The sequence below is a fragment of the Centroberyx gerrardi genome, chromosome 5 (genome assembly GCF_048128805.1).
Source record: "Centroberyx gerrardi isolate f3 chromosome 5, fCenGer3.hap1.cur.20231027, whole genome shotgun sequence".
Classification (NCBI taxonomy): Eukaryota; Metazoa; Chordata; class Actinopteri; order Beryciformes; family Berycidae; genus Centroberyx; species Centroberyx gerrardi.
In genome coordinates, this window is record NC_136001.1 from 36144281 (window position 1) to 36159280 (window position 15000).

A 15000-nucleotide genomic window follows, 5' to 3' on the forward strand; every position below is an offset into this window, starting at 1 on the left:
GTTGTGAGAAACGCGGTGCAACGCGGAAACAGTAAAAAAACAATAAAACATAAAAACACGGAGTTACACACACAGAGGTAAACGAAGGCCGGTCTGAACAGAAGAGGCTTCAGCTGATTTCTGAAAGAGTCAACAGTCTGCAGATCTGCAATAACTCAAGGAGAGGAGTGTGTCTGAGGACAGAGGAGGAGAGGAGAGGAGAGGAGGAGAGAGGAGAGGAGAGAGGAGAGGAGAGGAGAGGAGAGGAGAGGAGAGGAGAGAGGAGAGAGGAGAGGAGAGAGGAGAGAGAGGAGAGGAGAGAGGAGGAGGAGAGGAGAGGAGAGGAGGAGAGAGGAGAGGAGAGGAGAGGAGAGGAGAGGAGAGGAGAGAGGAGAGGAGAGGAGAGGAGAGGAGAGGAGAGGAGGAGAGAGGAGAGGAGAGAGGAGAGGAGAGAGGAGAGGAGAGGAGAGAGGAGAGAGGAGAGGAGAGAGGAGAGAGAGGAGAGGAGAGAGGAGGAGGAGAGGAGAGGAGAGGAGGAGAGAGGAGAGGAGAGGAGAGGAGAGGAGAGGAGAGGAGAGAGGAGAGGAGAGGAGAGGAGAGGAGAGGAGAGGAGAGGAGAGAGGAGAGGAGAGGAGAGGAGAGGAGAGAGGGGAGAGGAGAGAGGAGAGGAGAGAGGAGAGAGGGGAGAGGAGAGGAGAGGAGAGGAGAGGAGAGAGGAGAGGAGAGGAGAGGAGAGGAGAGGAGAGGAGAGGAGGAGAGAGGAGAGGAGAGGAGAGGAGGAGAGAGGAGAGGAGAGAGGAGAGGAGAGGAGAGAGGAGAGAGGAGAGGAGAGAGGAGAGAGAGGAGAGGAGAGAGGAGGAGGAGAGGAGAGGAGAGGAGGAGAGAGGAGAGGAGAGGAGAGGAGAGGAGAGGAGAGAGGAGAGGAGAGGAGAGGAGAGGAGAGGAGAGGAGAGGAGAGGAGAGAGGAGAGGAGAGGAGAGGAGAGGAGAGAGGGGAGAGGAGAGAGGAGAGGAGAGAGGAGAGAGGGGAGAGGAGAGGAGAGGAGAGAGGAGAGGAGAGGAGAGGAGAGAGGAGAGGAGAGGAGAGGAGAGGAGAGGAGAGGAGAGAGGAGAGGAGAGGAGAGGAGATGAGAGAGGGGAGAGAGGAGAGAGGGGAGAGGAGAGGAGAGAGGAGAGGAGAGAGGAGAGGAGAGGAGAGGAGAGGAGAGGAGAGGAGAGGAGAGGGGAGAGGAGAGGAGAGGAGAGAGGAGAGGAGAGGAGAGGAGAGGAGAGGAGAGGAGAGGAGAGGGGAGAGGAGAGGAGAGAGGAGAGGAGAGGAGAGGAGAGGGGAGAGGAGAGGAGAGGAGAGGAGAGAGGAGAGAGGGGAGAGGAGAGGAGAGAGGAGAGGAGAGGGGAGAGGAGAGGAGAGGAGAGGAGAGGAGAGAGGAGAGGAGAGAGGAGAGAGGGGAGAGGAGAGGAGAGAGGAGAGGAGAGAGGAGAGGAGAGGAGAGGAGAGGAGGAGAGAGGAGAGGAGAGGAGAGGAGAGGGGAGAGGAGAGAGGAGAGGAGAGGAGAGGAGAGGAGAGGAGAGGAGAGGAGAGAGGAGAGAGGGGAGAGGAGAGGAGAGAGGAGAGGAGAGAGGAGAGGAGAGGAGAGAGGAGAGGAGAGAGGAGAGAGGGGAGAGGAGAGGAGAGAGGAGAGGAGAGAGGAGAGGAGAGGAGAGGAGAGGAGGAGAGGAGAGAGGAGAGGAGAGGAGAGGAGAGGAGAGGGGAGAGGAGAGAGGAGAGGAGAGGAGAGGAGAGGAGAGAGGAGAGGAGAGGAGAGGAGAGGAGAGGAGAGGAGAGAGGAGAGGAGAGGAGAGGAGAGGAGAGAGGAGAGGAGAGGAGAGAGGAGAGAGGAGAGGAGAGAGGAGAGAGGGGAGAGGAGAGGAGAGGAGAGGAGAGGAGAGGAGAGGAGAGGAGAGAGGAGAGAGGGGAGAGGAGAGGAGAGAGGAGAGGAGAGAGGAGAGGAGAGAGGAGAGAGGAGAGGAGAGAGGAGAGAGGGGAGAGGAGAGGAGAGAGGAGAGGAGAGAGGAGAGGAGAGGAGAGGAGAGGAGAGGAGGAGAGGAGAGAGGAGAGGAGAGGAGAGGAGAGGGGAGAGGAGAGAGGAGAGGAGAGGAGAGGAGAGGAGAGGAGAGGAGAGGAGAGGAGAGAGGAGAGGAGAGGAGAGGAGAGGAGAGGGGAGAGGAGAGGAGAGAGGAGAGGAGAGGAGAGGAGAGGAGAGAGGAGAGGAGAGGAGAGGAGAGAGGAGAGGAGAGGAGAGGAGAGAGGAGAGAGGAGAGGAGAGGAGAGGAGAGGAGAGGAGGAGAGATAACATGTAGGAGAGAGTGAAACCAAGTGGAAACTGCTGCTCCTTAAACTCCCCTTAATCTTGACTCCTTACTTCCTGATTTAATGTAAAATTCAGGGAGACAGGGATTTTCCATTAATTTCCACTTAATAACCTGTAAACCTGCACAAAAGACATGAAAAATCCCTTAATTTCTAGCGTCTCTGTGAATGAACCCATGAATAAATCCCTTATAAACCCATGATACTAACCTTACTTTATTAAAGCTGCTATATTTAATGGATAATTAATGTTTATGTAATGAGAAATTAAGGACATTTCAGGGATAAAATTAAAGGGTTTGGTTTCGTAGAGCTGTTGAAAGCCTGAGTTAAAGCTCTGTGTTCCTCTGGTAGAGTCTTGTTGTGTCTCTTCCTCCATGATAAAACCCCCAAATCAGTGATTCTGTGATCTGTTGCTCCGGTAGAGCAGACTGGAGAATTGTGTTTTTTTCTCTCTCCATTCACTGCCGTTGTCTGGAGGAACAGTCTGAAAATCACTTCTAGCACATAAAGGAACGCCGACAAAGCAGATTCTGACTATATATAAAAAACTAGTCCTGCTGCTGAATTGTTTTGAAGTGAATCTCTTTCTTTATGTTTATTAAACCTTTCAGTCTGAACAAGTGGAACACCGAAATCCGGTCGGAGGAAACTAACAGAACAAAGAAAATAATACGTTTGTCATTAATTGTAAATAGGCGAAAAAAAGTGAGACACTCGTTTTTTATATATATTGTCAGAATGTGCTTGGTCCGGTCTCCTTCCTGTTCACCTTCAGATAGCTGCTGCTGCCGCTCTGAGAAATATCTTCCTCATATCAGTCCAGAACAGTTTCTAAAGCTGTTTCAGCCGTGGTGTCATACAGAGGCGGGGACTCGAGTCACATGACGTGGACTCGAGTCAGTTTTAATTGCTTGAGACTTGACTTGACTTGGGTTCTGGTGACTTGGGACTTGACTCTGACTTGTACTTTGATGACTTGAAAAGGTTTCTAAAGTCTTGACTTGAGATCTTGTGTTTGTGTAAATGACTTAGATTGAAAGTGATGAGATTTGTTCCAGCGGACGACTGAATTTAAATTCTGTTTTCTGAATTTGTATGGAATGATTGAATTTATTGAAGTTGAAACTGATTATAGAAATCAAACTCATGATGCTCTTACCAAGTTTTTATCCTATTAAAACCATATTGCATTGAAAAGTCCTAGATATTTAGTTTTCTTTAAGATATTAAATTGATACTGGACTCTTGATTTGTTCTGACTTGACTTGGTAATCTACATTTAGACTTGAGACTTGACTTGAGACTTGTGCCTCAAGACTTGAGACTGACTTGGGACTCGAGCAAAGTTGACTCGGTCACACCTCTGGCATGATATCTTATTCTGAACACGCTGACTGCAGCAGCTGGGTGGAGTTAGCATGTTTGACCTGTCAGGACCTACCAGCTGGGTGGAGTTAGTCTTGGTGAGGTGCTGCCTGATGGCCTCGTCTGTCGGCAGCAGCAGGGTGAAATCAAACACACTCAACTCCTCCGACAGGTTGTACATCTGAGGAAACACACACACACACACACAAGCCTGAAAAAAAACTAAATTACTAGGTGGAGTTTTGACAGACAGACAGATAGGCAGACAGACAGACAGACAGACAGACAGACAGGTAGACAGATAGATAGATAGATAGATAGATAGATAGATAGATCTTACCAGTGCATATTGTCTGAACAGAGTAAAGTTGGAGGAGGAGTTCAGGAAGTCCATCAGGATGGGGGGGGTGGGGGGAAGGTCTGAGAGGGGCGGAGCCAGAATCTGACCACACCCACCAAACAAACAAACAAACAAACAGGCGTTTTTGATTTTATGTGTTAAAGCATTTTCTAAACTCTGTTTTAAAAAAGTTCAATACAAATGAAGTGAATTACAGAAGTTTGCACTTTCATTTAGTTTCATTTTATCCACAAAAAACTTTTTTTTTTGTTTTTTTTGTCACTGTTCCTTTTGATTATTTGTGGTGAAATTCACAAAGACTGAAGACTGACAGCTGAACAGTCTGGAGAAACTTACACTCTGTCTTTCATTTAGAACATCTGGATAAGAGCCAGCTGAATACCTAAAGTTCAATGTGAATCAGAGGTGGGACCAAGTCAGCTTTGCTCGAGTCCCAAGTCGAGTCTCAAGTCTAAATGTAGAACAGCTAGTCAAGTCAGAACAAATCAAGAGTCCAGTATCAATTTAATATCTTAAAGAAAACTAAATATCTAGGACTTTTCAATGCAATATGGTTTTAATAGGATAAAAACTTGGTAAGAGCATCATGAGTTTGATTTCTATAATCAGTTTCAACTTCAATAAATTCAATCATTCCATACAAATTCAGAAAACAGAATTTAAATTCAGTCGTCCGCTGGAACAAATCTCATCACTTTCAATCTAAGTCATTTACACAAACACAAGATCTCAAGTCAAGACTTTAGAAACCTTTTCAAGTCATCAAAGTACAAGTCAGAGTCAAGTCCCAAGTCACCAGAACCCAAGTCAAGTCAAGTCTCAAGCTATTAAAACTGTGACTCGAGTCCAAGTCATGTGACTCGGGTCTCCACCTCTGATGTGAATGGAAATGACTGGAAGATATTTTCCTGTGGCAGATGAGCGAGAAATTAATCGATCAATTTTGAACTCACAAAATATAAGTGGAAAATTCTGATTATTGATTTTTCTCCCCAAAAAACAAAAACCCACATCTTGTGAAAACAACACATTTCACAAGAGGAGAGACTGTCACACACTGCAAAAAATGACCAGCTGTCCAGTGAGTTTCTCTTGTCTCCAGACCTATCAGCTTATTTCATGATTGTTTTAGTGAAATCATCTCACTGCACTGACAGATAATTTTACCAGTTTCAACAAATTAGACTTTTTTTCCAGGAGAATGTAACTTGTTTCAGGACATTTACTTGGTAAAAGTGAAATTGTCTTGGAGAAAGTTTCTTGTTCCCAGATTTCTTGAAAGAAGTCATATTGGCATGAATCAAGTGAAATTTACTGAAACCAGCAGATTATCTGCCAGTGCAGAGAGAGAATTTGACTGAAAATATCATGAAAGAAGCTGATAGGTCTGGAGACAAGATGAAATCAGTGGTGTGATAAACAGGTGCAGGTCTGGGCTGCAGGTCTGGGCTGCAGGTCTGGGCTGCAGGTCTGGGCTGCAGGTCTGGGCTGCAGGGCGGCTGCAGGTCTAGGCTGCATGTCTGGGCTGCAGACCGCATCTCACCCGGTCGATGATGTGGATGTAGCCGTTGGCTGCAGGCAGGTTGGCGGTGAGGATGGAGGCGTTTCCTATGTGGATCAGCTGGAAGAAGACAAACAACACTTCAAACACACGTCTGACTCGTCCTGCGGATCATAACATGTCACCGTGGCGACCTGGGTTCGAGTCCGGCCTGTCTTCCCCCTCTCTCTCCTAGTCTTTCCTGTCTCTCTCTACTTTGAAATGTTAAATAAAAAAGGTGAAAATGCCAAAGAAAAAAAATCTTCGAGACCCCATGAAATGGCATCTTTACTTCCTGGATTTGATGCATTTCCTGTTGAAACAGGATGTTGGGGCGGGACTTTCAAAAGTCTAAACCAATGGAATATGAGTCAGGGAGTGACAGGCAGTTTGATTTGATGGGAGGGGTGGAGGGGCGGGATCGTTCTGATGGTTTTATTGGTTAGAAATGTATATTTCCGCCTCCTGGTGCAGCATGAAGTCACCATGACAGATACTCTGTTTTCCAGGAAGTAAAGGTAATGGGAGTTCATGTCATGGGGACTTAAAAAAAAAAAAAGAAATACATGTCTGTCTGTCTGAGGTGGAACGTACCTCTGTCCATTTCCTCCAGTTCTGTACTTCAGTCCAGTTCTGAGGTTCTGGCTCTTAACTGAGTATTTCCATTCTGTGAGACTTCCTGCCAGAGCCGGCCTCAGCCAGAAACAGTTTATGCTTGTTTAGGGCCACACAAGTCCCCGGTGCATCGTGGGGCCACATGGAGTGTGAAATCATACAGGAGAGGAAGGTCTCCAGTTGTCAATAAATTCAATATGGAATGTAATAATGAACAGGCTTAGAAAGTAGACTGTAATATTGTTGCTGAATGATACTGATGAAACTGAAGTACCGTGCTTACAATTAACTAGCTAACCTTGCATGATATATATTTTTTTCTCTTGATAGATCACACTGTGCTTCACAGTCCGCCTGGAATAGTTTTCAGACTGTAACGACAAGTCTTCTCCAGGGTCTCCTCACTGGGTTCACCTGGCCAGACCCTCTCACCACCTCTACCTGTAACCCGGGTCACTGCTTTGGTATGAAAGGGGCTACAGTTTCATTCCAAGCAGGAAGTCAGTATAAGCTTTATTATGTGATGACTGCTGTAAGCAAGGAAATGTGTGTCTTCACTCTGTCTTCATCCTGTCTTCACTGTGTCTTCATCCTGTCTTCACTGTGTCTTCATCCTGTCTTCATCCTGTCTTCACTCTGTCTTCATCCTGTCTTCACTGTGTCTTCATCCTGTCTTCACTCTGTCTTCATCCTGTCTTCACTCTGTCTTCATCCTGTCTTCATCCTGTCTTCACTCTGTCTTCATCCTGTCTTCACCCTGTCTTCATCCTGTCTTCACTGTGTCTTCATCCTGTCTTCACTCTGTCTTCATCCTGTCTTCACTGTGTCTTCATCCTGTCTTCACTCTGTCTTCATCCTGTCTTCACTCTGTCTTCATCCTGTCTTCATCCTGTCTTCACTCTGTCTTCATCCTGTCTTCACTCTGTCTTCATCCTGTCTTCACCCTGTCTTCATCCTGTCTTCACTGTGTCTTCATCCTGTCTTCACTCTGTCTTCATCCTGTCTTCACTGTGTCTTCATCCTGTCTTCACTCTGTCTTCATCCTGTCTTCACTCTGTCTTCATCCTGTCTTCATCCTGTCTTCACTCTGTCTTCATCCTGTCTTCACTCTGTCTTCATCCTGTCTTCACCCTGTCTTCATCCTGTCTTCACTGTGTCTTCACTCTGTCTTCATCCTATCTTCACTCTGTCTTCATCCTGTCTTCATCCTGTCTTCACTCTGTCTTCACTCTGTCTTCACTCTGTCTTCATCCTATCTTCACTCTGTCTTCATCCTGTCTTCATCCTGTCTTCACTCTGTCTTCATCCTGTCTTCACTCTGTCTTCATCCTGTCTTCATCCTGTCTTCACCCTGTCTTCATCCTGTCTTCATCCTGTCTTCATCCTGTCTTCACTCTGTCTTCATCCTGTCTTCACTCTGTCTTCACTCTGTCTTCATCCTGTCTTCATCCTGTCTTCACTGTGTCTTCATCCTGTCTTCATCCTGTCTTCACTCTGTCTTCATCCTGTCTTCATCCTGTCTTCACTCTGTCTTCATCCTGTCTTCACTCTGTCTTCACTCTGTCTTCATCCTGTCTTCATCCTGTCTTCACTGTGTCTTCATCCTGTCTTCATCCTGTCTTCACTCTGTCTTCATCCTGTCTTCATCCTGTCTTCACTGTGTCTTCATCCTGTCTTCATCCTGTCTTCATCCTGTCTTCACTCTGTCTTCATCCTGTCTTCACTCTGTCTTCATCCTGTCTTCATCCTGTCTTCACTGTGTCTTCATCCTGTCTTCATCCTGTCTTCACTCTGTCTTCATCCTGTCTTCATCCTGTCTTCATCCTGTCTTCACTCTGTCTTCATCCTGTCTTCACTCTGTCTTCATCCTGTCTTCACCCTGTCTTCATCCTGTCTTCATCCTGTCTTCATCCTGTCTTCACTCTGTCTTCATCCTGTCTTCACCCTGTCTTCATCCTGTCTTCATCCTGTCTTCACCCTGTCTTCATCCTGTCTTCACTCTGTCTTCATCCTGTCTTCACCCTGTCTTCACTCTGTCTTCATCCTGTCTTCACCCTGTCTTCACTCTGTCTTCATCCTGTCTTCATCCTGTCTTCATCCTGTCTTCACCCTGTCTTCATCCTGTCTTCACTCTGTCTTCACTCTGTCTTCATCCTGTCTTCATCCTGTCTTCACTCTGTCTTCATCCTGTCTTCATCCTGTCTTCACCCTGTCTTCATCCTGTCTTCACTCTGTCTTCACTCTGTCTTCATCCTGTCTTCATCCTGTCTTCATCCTGTCTTCATCCTGTCTTCACCCTGTCTTCACTCTGTCTTCATCCTGTCTTCATCCTGTCTTCACTCTGTCTTCATCCTGTCTTCATCCTGTCTTCACTCTGTCTTCATCCTGTCTTCATCCTGTCTTCATCCTGTCTTCACTCTGTCTTCACTCTGTCTTCATCCTGTCTTCATCCTGTCTTCATCCTGTCTTCATCCTGTCTTCACTCTGTCTTCATCCTGTCTTCATCCTGTCTTCACTCTGTCTTCATCCTGTCTTCACTCTGTCTTCATCCTGTCTTCACTCTGTCTTCATCCTGTCTTCATCCTGTCTTCACTCTGTCTTCATCCTGTCTTCATCCTGTCTTCACTCTGTCTTCATCCTGTCTTCACTCTGTCTTCATGTCTTTAAGGCACACAGCGTTCTTACAATGTTCTTTTATGTGCCATTTTATTTATTTTTATCCCTGATCCTAATCCTGTCGTTTTCCTTATATTTAAATTTTCAGTTTATCCTCATGTCTGGTTTCATTTGTTTTTTATGTCCTATTTTTTTTTATCTCAGTTTGTAACCCTGTCTGTCTCCTTATATTCTTATTTAACTTTATTTTATTTAACTTTATTTTATTTTATCTTAATTTTACTTCACGTCTGGTTTCATTTTTTTATCTCTTGTCTTCTGTTCTATGTACTCAGTGTATTTATTTAATTTAACTGTTTGGAAAGCACTTTGTAACACTTTGTTTTAAAAAAGTGCTATATAAATAAAGTTGATTATTGTTATTATTATTGTTATTATTATTATTATTATTATAATCAGACAGTCCAGGACATGAAACTCACAGACTGAACCGCAGTTGTATCTCTCTCCATCCTCCTCCTCGACTTTCTGCTGAAAATCAAACTGACATCACTTTTATACTTAAATTCCTCTCAACTTGAATTCTTGAACAGGTTTTCTGTCTCAGTCAGGAGACCTCTGTGACCTCTGACCTTTCACCCTCTTCCTACTTCTAATATTGGGGATCCAGCAATTGTGTGTGAGATTTTCTGATAGTTTCCACTCCGCCGTCAAACTGTGGCAGCGAGTCGACAGTCCAGGATGATAAAAATCTAAATTATCAGTTATATTCACAGGATCTTCTGCATTTTTGCACTGGACTGTTTCATGAACGATAACTGATCTCATCTCAGGGGTTCTGAAGCGTATATGTTTTTATGTTTTTTACGTGTTCGGTTTTGTTCCGTGTCATTTTTACCTTTGTGTTTACCGGACTGCGTGACCGACTTCCCCCGGGACAGTAAAGACACTGAGCTTCAACTTGAACTGAACAATACAATCAACTGAAGGAAAGTGGCTGGTATCTGCTGCAGTTGGTTTACGGTTGATTTTAAATTCATTCAAAACACAGGAACACTTCCAAGTCGCAGCAATGATTGGCCGTCCCATTCTTCTTCTTCTTCTTCTTCTTCTTCTGACATGACATCAATCCCACTGTTGTAAATATAATGTAAATGTTCAGACTTACGCCGCTGCTGTTGCTGACCTCCCAGTGTGTGGGGGGGTGGAGGGAGGGCAGCCTGCGGCCCACCAGTCGGTCCAGATCTTCTATAGAGTAGATCCCCGGCAGGAAGTGGGCTCTGCAACCAGGAAGAGCGACAGGAAATGGGTACAGCTGGTTTCACAGTTTAACACAAACAAAGAAGAACGTGTCGTCTCACTTCCTGAACTGCTGGACGATGTTTAAATCCAGAACTAATCTGGATAAATCTAGTTCTGGTTCCACTCCATCATCCAGCTGAGATTTCCTCGTCGTTTTCTGTGTGTGTGGGGGGGGGCTGATTTCCCCCGAACCGATCACTAGAGACTGATGTATCTGAACTAACCTGAACCACTTCTGATCCACTGAACCACTTCTGAACCACTTCTGAACCACTGAACCACTTCTGAACCATTTCTGAACCATTTCTGAACCACAGAAGCACTTCTGAACCACTGAACCACGGAACCACTTCTGAACCACTTCTGAACCACAGAACCACTTCTGAACCACTTCTGAATCACAGAACCACTTCTGAACCACAGAACCACTTCTGAACCACTTCTGAACCACTTCTGAACCACAGAACCACTTCTGAACCACTTCTGAACCACTGAACCACTTCTGAACCACTTCTGAACCACTGAACCACGGAACCACTTCTGAACCATTTCTGAACCATTTCTGAACCACAGAACCACTTCTGAACCACTTCTGAACCACAGAACCACTTCTGAACCACTTCTGAACCACTGAACCACTTCTGAACCACTTCTGAACCACAGAACCACTTCTGAACCACTTCTGAACCACTGAACCACTTCTGAACCACTTCTGAACCACTTCTGAACCACAGAACCACTTCTGAACCACTTCTGAACCACTGAACCACTTCTGAACCACTGAACCACGGAACCACTTCTGAACCATTTCTGAACCATTTCTGAACCACAGAACCACTTCTGAACCACTTCTGAACCACAGAACCACTTCTGAACCACTTCTGAACCACTGAACCACTTCTGAACCACTTCTGAACCACAGAACCACTTCTGAACCACTTCTGAACCACTGAACCACTTCTGAACCACTTCTGAACCACAGAACCACTTCTGAACCACTTCTGAACCACTGAACCACTTAACCACGGAACCACTTCTGAACCACTTCTGAACCACTTCTGAACCACAGAACCACTTCTGAACCACTTCTGAACCACGGAACCACTTCTGAACCACTTCTGAACCACAGAACCACTTCTGAACCACTTCTGAACCAAGGAACCACTTCTGAACCACTGAACCACTTCTGAACCACTTCTGAACCACGGAACCACTTCTGAACCACTGAACCACTTCTGAACCACATCAGTCACTAGTGATCGGTTCAGATTCTGACATCGGTTCAGATTCTGAACCGATCACTAGTGACCGACGTATCTGATCCAATCAGTAGTGACTGAAGTATCCTGATGTCACTTCAGTCACACTGATGCTGGGCGGGTTTACTAACTTTGACAAAAATATCGTCTTTTACAACAAATATTATTCAGCCGAAACACCAATGAAAAACTTTAGTCCCGCCCACAAAGGCGCCGATTGGCCCGATCGTTTTTCCGATCAAGAAATCGCGTTGAATAGAGCAACACCAGACTCTCTGAATCACTCGACCACATCTGAAGAGTGGAGGGACGACTCAGGAGTCTGAACCAGACCAGGACAAATCTCTGTTTCGTCCTTCCATCCAGACTCAGCCTTCATGTCCTTCAGGACCTCAAAAAGCTCATTTATGCATTTATTTTTAGCAGGCTTGACTACTGTAACGATTAGACAACTGCAGCTCATCCAGAATGCTGCTGCCAGGGTTCGAACCAGGACATGAACCACCAGGACATGGACCACATCAGACCAGGACTAAGAACATGGACCACATCAGACCAGTGCTGAGATCACTGCACTGGCTTCCTGTGTGCCAAAGAATTGAGTTTAAAATCCTGTTGCATGTTTATAAAGCACTTAATGGTTTAGGACCAAAATACATTTCTGATCTCCTTCAGACCCCTCAGGTCTTCAGGTGCTGGTCTGCTTCCTGTCCCGGGGTCAGAACAGAGCAGAAGCAGCTTTTAGTCTTTATGCTCCTCAGGCCTGGAACAAACTCCCAGAACATCTGAGGTCTGCCTCCACTTTAGAGTCTTTTAAATCAGCTTAAAACTTTTCTGTTCTCCAGGGCTTTTTAAGAAAGTTAGGGCAACACTCATCTGCACTGTAATATTTATATATATTTTTTAAATCTTTTATATCTTTATCTTTTTCTTTATCTTTTATATCTTTTTGTCTTTTTAAATGTGATTTTAATGCACTTTCGCTTTTTATATCTTTTATTACCTATGTCTTTATTTTTCTTTTATTTATGTAAAGCACGATTCTTCTTCTGTGCTGATGTGCAGCATGTTGTTGAAATCCTGAAAACCAAAACGAAACATAGAAGAAGAGAGGAACAGGAAGCAGATGTGACAACAGTCACCGGTAAAAACAAAGAGGGACGCCACTACAGCGACGCAGCTGGAGGAACGGGACGAGCTGGAGCAGCTGATCGCCCCTATGATCGACCAATCAGAGCGCGGGACTCTGCCTAGACTCAACGCGAAGTTGAGATTTTTGTGCAGGTTCCAACACTTACAGAGAGACTCTTCAACCACACGTACACGTCAAACAGCGTCAGTTTGTGCAGAGACGCTGTTTCGTTAAAGTATAAAATGTACTTAACTAGTTACTTTACTAAGTTACTGCAACTAAATAGTAGCCAGTTACTTTACTTAGTTACTCTTTATTAAAAGTAACTATTTAGAGTATTTCAAGTTACCTGCTTTTCTCCTCAGGTGTCGTTGTATTTGTGCTTTTTATGCAAATGCTTCTTTAAATCCGAAGTGCTATTCTTTGCAGACGACAGCTGTTTGTACGCAGTGGAAAACCTGCAGGATATCTGATGTTTTTACCCTTTTCTCTGATCACTTCAAAATAATGTGAGCGATTCCAGTTACTGAAGTTTATATGTGGCTCCATTTTCTGGCCAGTTAAGTGTCAGAACGGGGAACTGGCCAACAACAGCAACAACAACAACAACAACAACAACAACACCGCCGACGACATGAAGCATGAGACTTTCATTTTAACTTTATGGAAGGAAATAAAAAGATAATGAAAACAGCGAATAACTGATTCCTTAATTTGAAAAAATACCGCGTTAAGTTACTTGTTACTACAAAATAGTAATCTGATTACTATAACGCGTTACCCCCAGTCCCTTCATCTCTCTCTCCAGACGCCGAGGACGACCAGGGAGGATGCTGGGAAACGGCGGCCGAACATACTGTGGTGCTTTCTGGATGATGTCACATTGTCTTTCTGGCCGTCTGCTGAACTTTCTGTTTGGTGTAATAAATACTTTTTGGTTCAAGCCTGACTCCTCCCACACCACAGCTGTTGTGTTGTGTACTAACTGTAGCTACAGGTAGTGTACATGGCTATCACCTGAGAGGAGCAAAAAACAGAGAGCTCTCACTCTGCCTCTGTTTCCAGATACCACAAACGGACCAGATTCTACTCGTTAACGTGTGTTAATGCGTTAACTGAAAAGTTAAGGAGATATCGTCTGCCAAAAACATCTGAGCTTTATTTGGACCAAATGACACAATGATGCCATCCAGATCAATTCACCATTTTACAAGAGTAGTTTCTATTTCAGGTCTGTACCAGATCGGTTGCTACGGTAACGGCTACGTGCGTTGATCTGATTCTGGCTCTGACTCGCCCTGGGTTCCCAAACAGAGGCTTAAGTTTCAGTTTCAGGTGTTACGGTCTGTAATGTTCAGGAGGCTGGGCGCTGCAGGGTGGAGCGTGGCGACAGAACGCCTCGCAACACCTGAGCAGCGGAGCAGACTGACCGCAGGAAGTGAGGCAGGCGGTGGCGGTGCGTCCAGAACGTCTCCACAGCAGAACTCTGGTTCCTCAGAGCTTCTCTGGACGGAACCAACACTGTGAGGTTCCCACTCAGGTCCTCAGGAGAGCCACTGTACTTCTGATGACACACACACACACACACACACACACACACACACACACACAAACCTGAGCTCAGTATTATCCATGATCCAGTCCAATTATTGTAGAGCAAATCCCAAACACACTGACAGAAGTGATGATGGAACAGTATGATTACTACTACTAACAATAATAATAATAATAATAATACTGCTACTACTAGTACTACTACTACTAATACTAGTAGTACTGCTACAACTACTAGTGTTATAACAGAGGAGTTAGTCTGGTTCTTACATGGATCAGTCGATAGAAATTGTAGAACTTTGGGTCCACGTCCAGCTCCTAAACACACACACACACACACACACACACACACACACACACAGAGTTTCTTACAGTATATACAGTACATTAGGGATATCACAACATTGTAATATCCCTAATGTATAATTGCAACATTGAGCTAATATTTCATATATAATATGATTTAATAAACTACAGTACCTCCATGTGTTTATTATACTAAAACAATGTCAGTATTTTCTGGTACCTCCAGCAGCGTTCCGTAGCAGACGGTTCCGTCTCCAGTGTAGCCGTCGGGACAGGTGCAGGTGAGGTTTCCTCCCTCCTTCAGCTCACACTTCGCCTGACAACAGAAAAGGGGCGTGGTTTTGTTTTGGTCGCCTGGCAACCAAAGCCTCTCAGAGACACAGCTGTCGTTCCTCTGCGAACACCACTACAGGCCGTTTAATACTTCTGCCTCAAAGTGTTGCCACAGCAACGCCGTCGTGCTCCGGCAGAGCGTTTCTAGTTCTGTTGGCGATTCTTTGTAGAGCAGAGAGACACTAGATGTCAGTGTGGAGCTTTGTTCACACAGCAGACACCACAGAAGAAGTCACACTGAAACTCATGTTGTGGATATTTCAGTTCATCTGGTGTCTTTATGATAGAG

At 45.2% G+C, this 15000-nt stretch overlaps 1 protein-coding gene across 1 annotated transcript in view; it reads right to left on the reverse strand.

Annotated features, from left to right (window-relative positions):
* stab1 (stabilin 1) overlaps positions 1-15000 on the reverse strand; it is a 102200-nt gene that overhangs the window by 47215 nt on the left and 39985 nt on the right. The window contains 7 exon segments of the mRNA XM_078283630.1: positions 3770-3874; positions 4034-4135; positions 5598-5675; positions 9994-10105; positions 13949-14082; positions 14343-14390; positions 14599-14694. Of these exon segments, the coding sequence (XP_078139756.1) occupies positions 3770-3874; positions 4034-4135; positions 5598-5675; positions 9994-10105; positions 13949-14082; positions 14343-14390; positions 14599-14694 (675 nt within the window).